The sequence below is a fragment of the Haliotis cracherodii genome, unplaced genomic scaffold, assembly GCF_022045235.1.
Source record: "Haliotis cracherodii isolate W230 unplaced genomic scaffold, xgHalCrac1.p SCAF_3, whole genome shotgun sequence".
NCBI lineage: Eukaryota > Metazoa > Mollusca > Gastropoda > Lepetellida > Haliotidae > Haliotis > Haliotis cracherodii.
In genome coordinates this window covers 69,634,851-69,651,192 of record NW_027266286.1, presented here as the reverse complement: position 1 = coordinate 69,651,192, position 16,342 = coordinate 69,634,851, and the positions used below count along the sequence as shown (strand labels likewise).

The 16,342-nt window shown below is 38.9% G+C and overlaps 1 protein-coding gene across 1 annotated transcript in view; it reads right to left on the bottom strand.

The window, feature by feature from the left end:
* Positions 1 to 4,524: 4,524 nt before the first annotated feature.
* Positions 4,525 to 16,342, bottom strand: part of LOC139473721 (mitogen-activated protein kinase kinase kinase 4-like) — a 49,234-nt gene continuing 37,416 nt past the window's right edge. Inside the window, exons 20-25 of the mRNA XM_071256440.1 lie at positions 16,141 to 16,257; positions 14,663 to 14,822; positions 14,321 to 14,440; positions 13,450 to 13,556; positions 12,594 to 12,773; positions 4,525 to 11,905 (exon numbers count right to left, since the gene is read on the bottom strand). Coding sequence (XP_071112541.1) covers positions 11,876 to 11,905; positions 12,594 to 12,773; positions 13,450 to 13,556; positions 14,321 to 14,440; positions 14,663 to 14,822; positions 16,141 to 16,257 — 714 coding nt within the window. The 3' untranslated portion in view covers positions 4,525 to 11,875. The remainder of the gene's footprint in view (positions 11,906 to 12,593; positions 12,774 to 13,449; positions 13,557 to 14,320; positions 14,441 to 14,662; positions 14,823 to 16,140; positions 16,258 to 16,342) is intronic.

Below are 16,342 nucleotides of genomic sequence, written 5' to 3'. Positions count from 1 at the left end.
GAACTCTAAACATCAAATTATGGCACATTGGTCGACTGGGCGAACTGTGAAAACTTTAACTAAAAGTAGAAATAATTGTTTCAGTGTCCAATATGCCTACTGATGAAGTCATTTGTAATGTTTTTACCCTTTTATTACATAATATTGACAGTGCCGGGTGACCTTGCCTAGATGAACACTACCAAGCTAAATGTCATTCTTTCCCGATGAACGTCAGTATGTCAGTATGATTATGTTGTCAATCAAGCGTAGAGAGATTCAAAACTACTTTTGGGGAATTCTTCAATGTCTAAAACTAGGGTCAAATAGAGACGGTATCATCATATGACAATTCCTTTTAGACAGATCATGTGGACATGGTGGGTGACTGAAATGAAGTGTCCATGAGGAGCTACAACAGAGAATCCTCTAACCGCCCCGCCTCAAGCGGTAATCCCCACCACCATCAGCTTATCCAGCCCTAGTATTACTCGAACATACACCAAAAGTTCACAGAATGTTCATATTAATGCATTTTCAGCATCCACAGGGTCTGGCTTTCATTCCAATTCCAACTTAACTGGGTGCAACTTCTACTTCAAGTGAGTGAGTGAGTTTGATTTTACCCCGCTTTTAGCAATATTCCAGCAATATCACGGCGGGGGACACCACAAATGGGCTTCACACATTGTACCCATGTCGAAAATCAAACCCGGGTCTTCGGCATGACGAGCAAACGCTTTAACCACTTGGCTACCCGGCACCCCCTTCACTTCAAGTGAATGAAGCCGCCATTTAATGATTTTTGTAAGACCAAGGGATGTAATTCCCAATGGACAATTTGGGACTGATGACATCGCCACCAAAATGTTTGGTGTCTGTATGGTATGTTTTGTTAAGATTTATGTATCTGTCAATAAAAGGATTCAAGTTGTATTTGTTGACGTTAATTAACTGATGAAGACAGTGCCTCACATGAGACATTGTGCAATGAAGCGCTCTGCACAACATGGCGTGGTTCTTCCTTAAATATTGGCTTACTTGAGTCCTCATCAACTGATGAATGTCAACAAATAAAACTTCAATACTTAAAAGTATCAAAGTTGTTTAAATGTACATATTGTTCAATATATGTTTGATGCAACAGTTAGATTTATGTTACATAAAACATTGCAATCGACTGATATGTTTCAGATTTTTATGAAAACAAAAGTACCAAAGGTACATACATTGTAGCTCACCAATACCACATCTGTCCAAAGAGTGAATATTGTTTTTGCTGCCATCAACTTTATTTTAGCAATATCACACTGGCTTAATAATAATAAAATTTGGGCCTTGCAGGCTGAAAGCATAGAAACAGTTGATTGAGTTGGGTATGATGACAAAATCAGCCAGGTCACACATACTGTGACCACCTGATCTTCTAATGGCAGGCATAGGGTAATAGGGACCTATAGTGTAAGCTGCACTGAAGCCTTGAAGATGAGTGAGTGAGAGAGTGGTGTTTAAGGCCGCTTTTAACAGTATTCCAGTTATATCACAACGTGTCAGCTTAATGTGGGAGGAAAGCCCGAAGTGATGCAGGTGATGACGTTTACCTCTTCGATGAAACCCCTAGCACGGGTATGGTGCTGACAATCCCTAGAAACATAATCGGGGCGAACTGCAATTTGAACCCACAATCAAAGGTTTCTGGCATGCCCAAGGGACGCAACTCTGGACAGCGAATCACGGCCCCCTTTGGTGACTCAGCCACCTTTGCCCCCCTGAAACCCTGAAGAACTGTTGACTATGCAAGTCAGTACTTATAAAAAAAGATGCAAAATATACAAGTATGTTTATCATTCAGTGTAGACCAAACATGATATCTGTGGGAAACAGGACAATTTCTGTTTGTAAAAGCTCCAAGAACACAATAACAGTATTTGGATTATGCATTGAAACAATCAATGCTTTTAGTTTTATCTATGACCGTGTTTGTTTTGAGATCAAAACCTCCTCTTCAAAGTTATATTGACACAATCTGGCTTAACATCAGCTGAGCATTCAGACAGTGATTAATTTCAGAATTAATTAATACTTTCATCAGGAATAAGGACAAAGTCACATGTGTATACAATTAAGGTGACCTGAGGTGAAGTGAGTTCAAATGGGGTTAACGTTTCATTCATGATTATTTTATTCATAGCGACATGCATGCATAAGTGTGTCTGCTTGTACTAACTGGACTTTACATGAATACCCTACTCAGACACATAATGATTCCGAACCAGTCAGTCATTTATTTATGCCAGGATATACTCCAAACAGAGGCCAGTATTCTGGATCAAGCAATCCATTTTTAAGCAAACAAAATACATAAACATATATACTCTTCAAAAAAATTAACTTGACATAGATGTAAAACCACTTTTTGCCAAATATCTAAAATAATTACATTAAATGAGAACCAAATAAGTCAAACAGAAAGATGATGTGTCTATAGTTCGCGAAAACACATGCAAAGCACAGGCCCCCCTGCTGAATGGGTATAAAAATCCACATCCACATCAACGGCTGTCTATAACGGCAGTAGAGGCGGTGACAGACTGCCATGACTGAATGCAGCTCAACGGAACAACGCCATTTGAAGATTACAAGCTGGAGCAACTCAGCAAGAAGTGGCCAGGCACTTTGGCGTATCCAAACACACAATCTCTGCACTGTGCACCAGATACAACAACACCAACAGAGTTGACGAAAGACCAAGGTCAGGAAGACCCAGGGTGACAACCCAAGCACAAGATCGATACATCCGGCTGCGAAACCTCCGAGACCGCACTACCACAGCCACGTCTACAACCACACAGATCCCTGGGGTACGCAGAATATCAGATCAAACGGTACGCAACAGACTGAGGGAGGCTGGACTTTTTGCACGAAGACCTGTTCGACATCATGTATTGACCCCACGTCATCTGGCGGACCGTCTGCTTTTTGTACCAACAGAGGGTTGGATGGGCACGTGCAAGGTGGAGAAATGTACTGTTTACTGACGAGTCACGTTTCCTACTCACACGTGCTGATGGGCTCGCACGTGTCTACAGACGTCGGGGTGAACGTTACACCCCAAACTGTGTGCAGCATGTTGTCCCATTTGGCGGCGAGAGTGTCATGGTATGGGCAGGAATTCATCACGGCGGTAGGACGCCTCTCGTGCATGTGGCAGGTGCATTGACAGGTGTGCGTTACAGAGACTTGATCCTACAGCCTTATGTTCTTCCTCACGTCAACATTCATGGCGGACAGATCCAGCAAGACAACGCTCGACCGCATATTGCACGTGTTTGTCAGGACTTCTTACAGCACAACAACATCCATACATTACCTTGCCCAGCCCGGTCACCAGATTTGAGCATCTGTGGGACGAGTTGGTTCATCGTGTTCGCAGAAGGAATCCACTGCCCCAAACACTTCCGGCGCTTCTTGATGCACTTCAGCATGAATGGCAGCACATCCAACAGTGTGTTATTGACAACTTGATTGCATCTATGGGTCGTCGGTGTCAAGCGGTGATTGATGCATGTGGTGGGCACAACCGATACTGACATTTTCTGTACCCCTGTGACATTAACTGTATCTGTCTAGGTGACATGATTAATGTTTTGAACATTGTGTACATTGATCTTCGAACAGTGTTTCAATTATGGTTTCTGTGTCCTATTTTGAAACAATCGCATTATAATACATTTTGAAAGTCAGTGTCAAGTTTCTTTTTTTGAAGAGTATATAATAAAATTATTTGGTGTTAGACTACCAAATGCAAATTGTTTCATAAATAATTGGGATTCACACAACCCTTGTTTGTGAAAACAGATGTAGCCAGGCTTGGTCAGGTACATCAGCTCACCTGGGGTGTCAGGAATCAATTACCATAAGGAGTTGGGCGGACGAAGAAGGGGGAACAAATTTTTCTCTTTTTCTCAGATCATTGAACAACACTTAACTATGAACACACAATGCAGTTTAGAACTTGGTCAAATGTAACAAATGTTATATTTGGGATAACACAAGTACAGATTCTTGTACTTTAATAGGTTGAGTCTGGTCTGGGATTCGAACCCACACTTAACTAGAACAAACACTGTAATGAACAAGTTGAAGTACATGTTTGCAGTAAAAGGCTACTGTGCTTGTCGTAAAATCGGGTGATCAGACTCGCTGACTTGGTTGATGCATGTCAATGATCCCAACTGCGTGGATCGAGGTTCATGATGTAAATCACTGGATTGTCTGGTCCAGACTCGATTATTTACAGACCGCCGTCATATTGCTGAAATATTGCTGAGTGCGACGTAAAACAAGAAACCAAAACATGCCAAAATATCCTAATAAAAATAGGGCTTGTATGAACCCAGCTGCAATCACTGATACCTACAGTTTAACAAAACACAGAAACACAACGTATTATATACACATTTATTAATGTGATGTATTAGTTTCAGCGGTCCTTAGCTGTGACCGAATCAACATGGCCCGCATGTTTACAGTTGCATTCCTCTTCTTATCATCAAAATAATTCAGTCAAATTCAGTTGTATCTTAAACAACTAAATTACAGATTTGCAAATATGTTTCAAGAGCTATTAAAGCCAAGTCAGGATGAACACTTAAATATCACACAGGGTCACCTGTATCAGAGCAATATTTTCTGCATACCAAAAAAGGCACAAAATATATATGTCTGGATTTCGAAAGCAGATTGCATAGGATTATTATTTTCAACCATTTTGTAATCTATAGCATAAAAATGATAACAAAATGTATGCCAAACCCTATTTTTGTTCAATAAGATATTAACCAGTTAAACGAGAAATCTCCGCAACACTTCAAATGTTCATACATTACTAATGAAGCTAGGAAGGCTACTCTGAATATCAATGTAAGCTCAAGGAATATTTCTTATACAATATCCTTGAAGCAATCGTGTTAGCCTAGGTTTCCCACCCTTTAACATCATATTATAAGTAACATCATGGTATGTATGTTAACATAGGCCAAAAGTGACACATGCTATAAACACCCTCCATTTCAGTGAAAACCCAGAGCAAGTCTAGAATACATAGCCCAAGGATCATACACAGGGCAAATCTGGAATTTCAAACCTACAACCCACTAAAAGAACACAATTCTATACCCTAGTCCAGTGGTCCATCCATACCCCTACCTGACGAAAACAAAACCAATACGATCTCTTAAGCAAGCAAAACAATGACTGAAAATTTGATACAGAATATCCACAAATAGTTTTATTAAAACACACATTCATCAAATAAATATATCTGAGTGGGTAACATCTTGGCACTCCATTCTATACATGTTATAAGAGTAGACTATGTACAGGCCTTGTGTCCAGCACTAGGGGGTCAAGATCAAATCAAGAAAGGTCCGGTCCACCTTCAAGTCACAGAAACCAAGCATAATAATTTTGCAAAACATAAATAGGACTTTGTTCTGACAATACCATCAATTTTGACAGAAAACACAGACGTACCGTATGCTTATTGTACAAGGTAATCAATGTATCCGGAATAAAAAACTATGCATAGTCCAGTAAAAAATTTATCAATATCATTTGCATGAAACTTGACCATGCTATTGGGCAAGTTTCAACTAAATCATATTGCAAATATTAACTGTTATTGATTTTCATAAAATTGATTCCATTCAATGAGGATTAATAACAATAATACAACGTTAATCTTATTTTCAAAAAGTAAGTTAACAATCTGATTGGTTCCCAGTGAACAGGTGGACTAAAGGGACCTCCTCTGAAATTGATCGGCAATATACAGGCCCTGATCACAGCAATCACAGATAGCTCCCAGGTTAAAAACTGAAATTAATCACAGATTTCAGTGAAAATACATTCATGATGTGTCTTCTTCGAGGAATAAATATACACCCAGCTCCAGGATCTCTGTTCTAGTATGTACATCTCAAACAGAGCTGTGTACAGGAATTGAGCAGAAAAGTATGACTATTTGCAGAAGAAAATTTGTGAGTTTAAGCCCATTTGCAACAATGGCAACAATCTTATCTGCTCAGCTAAAATTATCATAATATACTGATCATCTCTTCATAAAATAGAACGGATGAATATTTGGCATCAAAACATGACTGACATTAAGATTAAACCGTATGTTTGCTGGTCCTGAAGTTAATAATTCAGAAGTAAAACAAATTTCTGTTTGATGGCAAGTATGGTGATCATAAACCTCCACTTCATATCCATATAGTCAAAATTCTGCTAAATGCATTGATCCACCTGTATTTCTAGAAAAAAAATAATCCCAAAACATCCTTGTTTTTAAAAATTATATTTTTTCATTATATTTTTTCATTATAAAAGACTTTAAATCAAACCTTGCATTTTGCATTCTCTATCTTGGTCTATTGATTTCATTAATGTGTAAACTAGAATTTGGGTATGAGAATTTCTAAAAGAATTAGCTGGGTATCAGGGGTACAATATGATTTATGTGTATTTTATAATGGCATGTGTGACAAAGGTGACCCTTGACAGAAGGAAATCTGTGGAACTTCACAGAAAATTCTCATCCCTGTATACTGATTGTTTAAGCAAATTCATTTTCACATTGTTTAACAGTAAAAACAATTCCAGTAAGTCACAAGAACATTTGATAACATAAACTGAAATGATAAATATCTTACTAATAACATGTAATTTGAAAACTTAAGCAGTTCAAATTCCCGCAAAATACCAACAGCTTCATGTCCTTACGATGTCCTCAAACAGATCATGTTTGTTTGTTTGTTTCGTTCTTTGTTGTTTACACGCACTCAGCAATTTTCCAGCTGTAATCCGGCTCAAACAGAGCAATTCATATGTGTAAAACAATAATTCTGTAAAAAGTATCTGTGACTTAAATACTTGAGAATAATTTAAGAAGGTAAAACAATTTCTAAAAAAACACTATAATATACTTTTGACACAATCCTCTCACCTCAAATGTCACCTAGATTAAAATGTTAATACTAACCACAACATCATTGTGTCCCTTCAAAATCAAACACATTTGAGAGACAAGAAGAAATACTTGCTAAATATTAGTAGTAGAATAATGCACTTATTTATTGTGCAGGTGATTCATGGAGTGCATGTTCTTGAAAGAAACAAAACAGTATCCTTTAGAAAGTTCTTTTGTAAATAATGTAAACATTTGTGAGTGAGTGAATGAGTGAGTATGGTTTTTCGCTGCTTTTAGCAATATTCCAACAATATCACAGCGGGGGACACCAGAAATCGGCTTCACACATTGTACCCATGTCCGGAATCGAACACGGGTCTTCGGCGTGACGAGCGAATGCTTCAACCACAAGGCTATCCGACCACCCCTAAAAGTTGTCATTGATAGATGTATTAAGTCAGAGCTAAAACACCATAGAGGCTATTAAGAATAATTAAATAAAATGGGCTTTTATCAATGTGTTTGGGATGATAAATTTTGTAACAGCTGAACATATTAATCCATCAATGATATGTAGACCATGATGTGAAAGCTACCACCAAAATACAGAAGTTACGGGAATAACAAAGTTACAATCTGTGTATTAGATCATGTTGGCTTTCATCATCTCATATCTCCCACTGATCTCAACATGCAGTCTCTCAAACAATGATTATCTAAAAATATCTCCTCTCTTAACAACAATCTGGTGAAAGACATGGATGTTTGCTAGTCATCAATACAATATGTACAACATAGCGACTATACCAAGGAAATCCTAATTCTAACTAAATGGGTGCACTTATCACCGTACTCCTTGGAGAGACTTAGTAACATAACCCTGAGACTTATATTTGCTTTACCAGGTAGAAGCCTAAACTATATATTAATACGCCCATATCAGGAAGCAAATTCAACATGCCAGAGAATAACCAATTATCAATTACCAATTATCTGCTGAAACAGATTCCATTTGGCATAAAAGGCAAAATAGTGATGAAAATCACATGAAAATCAGGTGTTTGCGAAAGGTGTAAGTAGGTTCCACTCTACCGCCAGCACCCGCCGCACTTCTTGACATAAATGCTTCCTTGCAGAGCATAACATCCAAGCTTCATTTGAAATTAAAGATCATATTTTCAGATATGAGGGTGTTATTGTATGTTCAATACCCAGAAGTTAAGTTTTGGAATTGAAGCAGTTGGTGATTGTCGTCACATCACACACTCAGTATAACTTTACATCTGATATGCATAATGGTTATTGACAAGGAATATTGCTGTAGTATAGTATGTAAATGCTGTGAAACTGACATAGTCTCTCTTCAATGCAATGGCATCAACAAACAATGGCATCATCAAACTGCAACATTATTCAAACAATGGCATCATCAAACTTTGACATTATTCGAACAATGGCATCATCAAACTTTGACATTATTCAAACAATGGCATCATCAAACAATGGCATCATCAAACCTGACATTATTCAAACAATAGCATCATCAAACTCAACATTATTTAAACAATGGCATCATCAAACCCGACATTATTCAAACAATAGCATCATCAAACTCGACATTATTCAAACAATGGCATCATCAAACTTTGACATTATTCAAACAATGGCATCATCAAACTCGACATTATTCAAACAATGGCATCATCAAACTCTGACATTATTCAAACAATGGCATCATCAAACTCGACATTATTTAAACAATGGTATCATCAAACTCGACATTATTCAAACAATAGCATCATCAAACAATGGCATCATCAAACTCGACATTATTCAAACAATGGCATCATCAAATTTTGACATTATTCAAACAATGGCATCATCAAATTTTGACATTATTCAAACAATGGCATCATCATACTTTGACATTATTCAAACAATGGCATCATCAAACTTTGACATTATTCAAACAATGGCATCATGAAACTATGGCACAATCAAACGATGACAACGTCAAACAATAGCATCATTAAACAATGATATTGAACAATGGCATCATCACAAAATGGCATCATCCAACAATGGATAATGTCATATACTTTCCCATAAATGAAACAGAAAATTCAACTAAAGCTAATTTTGTGGTCAAATGTCACAATGCATGTTGAAGCAGACCTGCATTACTGAAAAATATGAAGTCAAAAGCCAAAGTTTCAAGATACAGATTAACATATGCAAGTTGAAATAACACAATTCCCTTTGGGTATATCACTAACATTGATCTACACCCATTTAAGTTATAGTCAATGATAATTTCTGAAGACATAAACAACAACTATTTTTCATACTTTATGTGGATTTTTCTGAATGGAGCATTAACTTCATTCTACGTCATCAAAATGATAGTGTTTTAAATGTTTTATCAAACACATTGTCATCCTCGTGAATAAATAGAGATTAACTGGACAACAGGCCACAGCCCGTCCTGCATTGGTCCGACTTCTTCAGACTCCCGTTCTCTGGCAACAGCCATAACAGACCCCTGAGTAAACTGCAAATAGTATCATGTGGTATGTGTGGATATCCATTCATTCATTCATTCATTAATCTCATTATGTTGCATGCTTTTGCTTAAAATGCCCATCTGAGAAAATATCAAACATTTCAAAGCATTTACCGATAACCATTGTTATTTTATATTAGTCGGATGAAATTTACAGCTATCCATTGTTATTTTATATTAGTCGGATGAAATTTACAGCTAACCATTGTTATTTTATATTAGTCGGATGAAATTTACAGCTAACCATTGTTATTTTATATTAGTCGGATGAAATTTACAGCTATCCATTGTTATTTTATATTAGTTGGATGAAACTAGTTTCTAAACCATCAACTACCAACACTACACTCAATGTCCTGACAAGCTATCACTTGGTTTTTCAAACATCAATAGCAAGTTCATTTAAATGTTGACACTTATACATTTTTTTCCCTACATCACGTTGAATTTTGAGCAAAACACTTTGTAAAACAAGTTATAAAAAACAATAGTCCTTTTCTGTGTTGACCAACTATAACAACAAACACGGACTAAGCTGCTGAATGATAAACTATACTGAACCAAAAAAAATTAGGGATCATGAATATTTTGGCGATTATTTTTAAGAAGTTGTGTACTCAGTTTTTACCACCCAATATATCCCAAAATATATTCATGATCCCTAACTTTCTTTGTTCAGTATAGAATAGCAAAGACTCTCATGGAGAGACCATGTTGTCACTACAACAAAAGACTTGTATATAAATAACGGCAACTCTCCAAAGTGCACCCATTTAGGTAGAAGCTGAATTCAATAACAGTAACGTCAATGTAATCAATGCAGTATGTCTCTCGGCCAATATCACAACTCGGCACATTTCAACATACAAGTTGTCACCTCACACAACCAGTCAAACTGACTCTCCAATATCTGTAAATACTCTTGGAAACAACTGGGAAATATGTCCAATAACTACTGCTGATGTGATACCAACTTTCACATTCAGGGTTTGATACGACATCGAAATACCTGTCGAGTACGCAGAAAAAAACATAGTTCATTGTACCAAATTCTTGATAAGAAATATACAGGTCTTGTAACTGCAGTAATTATCAAATGATACATTCAGAACTCCAGATAACTTTTTGAGCAATTGAGTTTTTACTCTTGGGTTTCTATTTTAATTCGGTTATTACATTTTTTATTGGGTAACCAATATTTTTTCACACATCCATTCATCACTCTATTGGGTTTTTCCCCAAATAAGTGAACATTTTAAGATTTAAAAAAAATTAAATAATCTTTTTAGATATATATAGGCTCAGAAAGTAAATTAGCTCATAATTGTGTTTTGAAAATTAGCTAAGTTGTACGCATGCTGAAAAAGCTTCATTGAGTATTTACGCGTGCTGTTGTTATGCATTTGAATTTTTCATTTAATGAAGGCTTTTCTGTACGCAAAATAATTGAAAGTAATTGGGTTTTGAATATTTTTGGGGAGTATTTTACGCAATTAAGCAGCTTTTCTGTAGCTCTGTACATTCCTGAAATGAACTTCTACCAACCCAAAGGGTACCTTTGACATTAGTGAAACTGCATCAGACTAATGGGTAGGTGCTAATTTCAATCCCTACTCACAGTACACACCATTTCTTTTCAGGACTCATATTTCCTGTAAGGACCCATGAAACTGATTAATGGGGGTCCCTTTGACCCTAGTTATGTAGGTCAAGGTCAAATCAAGCATTTGCTGAGCCATACTCAAGCTCCCTAATCACACTGACCTATATGTGATCTGCAAAGCAGCATGTCAGTTTAGTTAAGTGAGTGAATATTGCTTAACGCCGCATCAGCAATTTTGCAGCTATTCGCGGCAATCAGTTTAGTTAAGCAATGGCGTACTGTTAAACTGCTCATGTTGAATACTGCTTGCAATATTGCTTCAGATTACATTCAGCATATCTAACATAGCCAGGTTCACTGTTGTTTCCTGGATGAAGAATGCTGACATGTCAAAATAATATATTACTAAGTACACCGTAAATGCAGTGAGCAAAATGCTTATAATAACACTTGCAAAATACTCTCCAGCTAAATGATACAAGACAATTCAACCTTTTTTTCTCTGATTTGCTACTGAGACGCTTTTCCCTACAGCTTTGCAATGATCACATAGGCAAACACAAATCACAAATCACTGTATAAAATGTAGATGTAAGATTCACTGTTGCCCTGTTGCCCTGTAGTGCATCCCCTGCAGCGTCGGTCATGTTGCAGCAGGTCAAGAAAAATACAACATGTAGCTGCCGGACAGCAATCACAGAATTTAGCTGTAACCATGGTAACAGGATATAACTTCACCGCCTAGAGAATACTATCATCAACTTTCGCCATCAGCTTCTTCATAAACCTGAAATAAGCAAAATGCAGAGTTTGTATTGAACACTCCATTGTCAGAGACTAGAAACATACAGTAAGCACTAAGGGACTGGTAATTTTTATGGGGGGTGGTGGGGGGGGAGCGAGACAAAAATAACTGTAAACAATACACAATCAGTGACATCGTTCAGCGCATGAATGAAACACAAGCCCCATCCATCCTGATATGCTAATCAGGAAACAGCAGCCAGGGCGTAAAAAGTACACGCATGAAATACTAATATCCCCCTTTTACCGCCATTTTCAGTGTATGTCAAAATCATTGCAATGGAATATCTAAAAACAATTTTTTTTAAATCCCAAACTATGAAAAACACCACTTCACCACTAGACCTATCTATGTGCCAAGTTTGGTTATCTCTCATGGTTTTGAGAGAACGAAAAGTGACGTAGGAACGGACGGATGGACAGGACCCATTCCTATATCCCCCTTCTAGTTCGTGGTGGGGGATATAAATTGCTTGATGTAATCACTTGCTATCTACTTACTTCCCTGTCGACTATCACTTTACCATTACTTAGAAGGCAACTCTGTAGCAGATCATTTGTGGGTACAAGTGAAAATACAATTAATTTCTAACTAGAATCCTGACAGGACATGTGATCAGTCAGAATGTTGCTAAAAGAATGGAATGTACACTTCTAGAGCAAAGACCTACCTTGGAGAAGGGGTGGTCCTGTAGCCTGCTAGCTGTCCACCTGGCTTGAGGGTCATGCTGGAAGCAACACAATAGGAAATCCTTTCCCTCAGCACTTAGGTTCTCAGGGACAGACGGAGTCCCACCCATCCCCACCTTGAACATGATCTGGTAGTTGTTCTCAGCGTCGTGCCAGGGGCGCTAGCAACACACACATCACACATAGTTTTCAGTACAGGAAATAAGAAGTCATCAGAGAGAACGCACTTCAAATTCTACTTGAGCAGGATGGATGTTATGTCAGGATATGCAGACATGTATATAGATCTAAGGAAATGTAAATCGTTCAAATCAACCATTCTTTGACAGTCAGTCCGACATCAACAGGTAAAATCTCACTCTGCTCCAAAGCAAGAGCTTGTACAATATCTATTGGTGCGGTATTTAGGTTATAGTTTAAAGTTTGGGGCCAGTGTCTCACACTATTTAGCACAGATGGCATATAAGTTTCAGCACTGTTTGACAGAACAATAGACTTCAACTCATTTGTGTACGAAGTATCCAGTCTCATGAAGATTCAAGGTTAGAATTGGTCTTCAGCAACCCATGCTTGTTGCAAGAGGCGACTAACAGGATCGGTTGGTCAGGCGCGCTGACTTGGTTGATGCATGTCATCGTATCCCAATCGTGTGGATCGATGTGCATGATGTCAATCACTGGATTGTCTGGTCTGGACTCAATTATTTACAGACGCCGTAATATAGCTGGAATATTGCTGAGTGTGGTGTTAAACAACAAACAAACAAACGAAATATCCAAACTTAAATTTTCATGTTCAGAAAACAAAGCAACATGCCGTTGTGTAAGAAGCTCTCACCTTCCCGGTAGCCATCTCGATGACAACACAACCCAGACTCCATATATCAGCCGCACGGCCGCTGCCTTCCTTGTCATTCTGGGTGATCACTTCCGGGGCCATGTAGGCTGAAACATCCATCTACACTACAACCCTAGATATATGCTGGGGAGGGGAAACTGATCCAAGATTATTGCACTTATGTACTGATCTGTGTACGTGTGTGGTTGCTTGTTTTAGTCCGGACTAATGCTGTTTTGATAGTGCTAGTTCATTAAGATGTCATGCCTAGTTTTAACACGGATATCCTATTCAGACACAGTATACTGACTCAAAGCTGACCAGTCCTTGTTTAATCCCATAAATGTAATTCCAATACTTAAGACTATAGACTTGTGACAGCCGTAGCGTTAAGATGTTCATAACTCCCATACTTTAACATAGAATTGTGACAGCCATACTATTAAGGTGATCATAACTGCCATACTTTAACACAGACTTGTGACAGCCATAGCGTTAAGATGTTTGTAACTCCCATACTTTAGCATAGAATTGTGACAGCCATAGCATTAAGGTGATCATAACTGCCATACTTTAACATAGACTAGTGACAGCCGTAAGTAAGATGATCTTGACTTCCATACTTTAACATAGACTAGTGACAGCCGTAGCATTAAGATGTTCTTGACTCCCATACTTTAACATAGACTAGAGACAGCCGTAGCATTAAGATGTTCTGGACTCCCATACTTTAACAAAGACTTGTGACAGCCGTAGCATTAAGATGTTCTGGACTCCCATACTTTAACATAGACTTGTGACAGCTATAGTGCTAGGCCTTGTACCACAAATGTCATGTTAGCGCATGGTGGTGGGTAGCATTATCACTCACCCATTGTCCCCGCCAGACTGTTTATTTCACCCAACATGGTGGTGTGGTTCTTCAGCTTCACCGAGCACCCAAAGTCACCAACCTTCACAGTTCCATTGGACGTTAAGAAGATATTTGCCCCTGAAAGTGGAAGTACAAGAAATATGTTGCAAGAAACGTGTAGACACATAAAGTGCATATTCATAATGCGCCAAATCTGTACCCTAAATCATGCTACATTATTACCCTGAAAAATCGGTCAGTTTTCGTTCTCAACTCCCTAGGGAGTATACAACTGACAAAACACAGTATACAATACAGCATCGTATGCTGCAGCCTGCTTCCGCCCCAGCAAGGAGTTACCTTTGATGTCTCGGTGCACAATGCTGTTTTCATGGAGATGATTCACAGCGATAAGGATCTGCTTGGTGTATTTCCTGATGATGTGTTCCGGGAGGCCGATTTTCGCTGCCTCCTCCACAGTGCCGCAGTCGCAGTACTCCATGAAGATCAGCATCTCATCCTGAAACACACAAACATATGCTCACACAGTGAGTGTCTTCTAGTCAGCTCCTACAGGAAGCAAGAGTGTTTGCCTGTCAGCTCTTACAGGAAGCAAGAGTGTTTGCCTGTCAACTCTTACAGGAAGCATGGGTGTTTGCCTGTCAGCTCTTACAGGAAGCAAGAGTGTTTGCCTGTCAGCTCTTACAGGAAGCAAGAGTGTTTGCTTGTCAGCTCCTACAGGAAGCATGGGTGTTTGCCTGTCAGCTCTTACAGGAAGCATGGGTGTTTGCCTGTCAGCTCTTACAGGAAGCAAGAGTGTTTGCTTGTCAGCTCTTACAGGAAGCAAGAGTGTTTGCTTGTCAGCTCCTACAGGAAGCATGGGTGTTTGCCTGTCAGCTCTTACAGGAAGCATGGGTGTTTGCCTGTCAGCTCTTACAGGAAGCAAGAGTGTTTGCTTGTCAGCTCCTACAGGAAGCATGGGTGTTTGCCTGTCAGCTCTTACAGGAAGCAAGAGTGTTTGCCTGTCAGCTCTTACAGGAAGCATGGGTGTTTGCCTGTCAGCTCTTACAGGAAGCATGGGTGTTTGCCTGTCAGCTCTTACAGGAAGCAAGAGTGTTTGCCTGTCAGCTCTTACAGGAAGCAAGAGTGTTTGCCTGTCAACTCTTACAGGAAGCATGGGTGTTTGCCTGTCAGCTCTTACAGGAAGCATGGGTGTTTGCCTGTCAGCTCTTACAGGAAGCAAGAGTGTTTGCTTGTCAGCTCCTACAGGAAGCATGGGTGTTTGCTTGTCAGCTCTTACAGGAAGCATACGTGTTTGCTTGTCAGCTCTTACAGGAAGCGTTGGTGTTTTTTAGTCAGCTCTAACAGGAAGTGTGGGTGTTTTCGAGTCAGTACTTACAGGAAGCAAGAGTGTTTGCTAGTCAACTCTAACAGGAAGCACAAGTACGTTCTAGTCAGCTCTTACAGGAAGAACAAGTACGTTCTAGTCAGCTCTTACAGGAAGCACAAGTACATTCTAGTCAGCTCTTACAGGAAGAACAAGTACGTTCTAGTCAGCTCTTACATGAAGCACAAGTACGTTCTAGTCAGATCTTACAGGAAGCACAAGTACGTTCTAGTCAGCTCTTACAGGAAGCACAAGTACGTTCTAGTCAGCTCTTACAGGAAGCACAAGTACGTTCTAGTCAGCTCTTACAGGAAGCACAAGCACGTTCTAGTCAGCTCTTACAGGAGGCACAAGTACGTTCTAGTCAGCTCTTACAGGAAGCAAAGGGTTCTGGGGACCTATTGTGGATGCATCTATCTGTAGAACCCCATAGTGACCATGTACAACATACCTTGTGCACCTCCACCCCATAGTATTTGACCAGGTGTTTATGCTGATTGCCCTCAAAATTCTTGATTTCGTCCGCAATTTCCTTAAAACCCTGCTGGTCATTCGGCTGCATCTTCATCTGGAATCACAAACTCTTTTAGCTCCAAAGAAACAATAAATCTCAGCTGTAGCATGAGTACACCAGCATTCTCATTCCATATGGT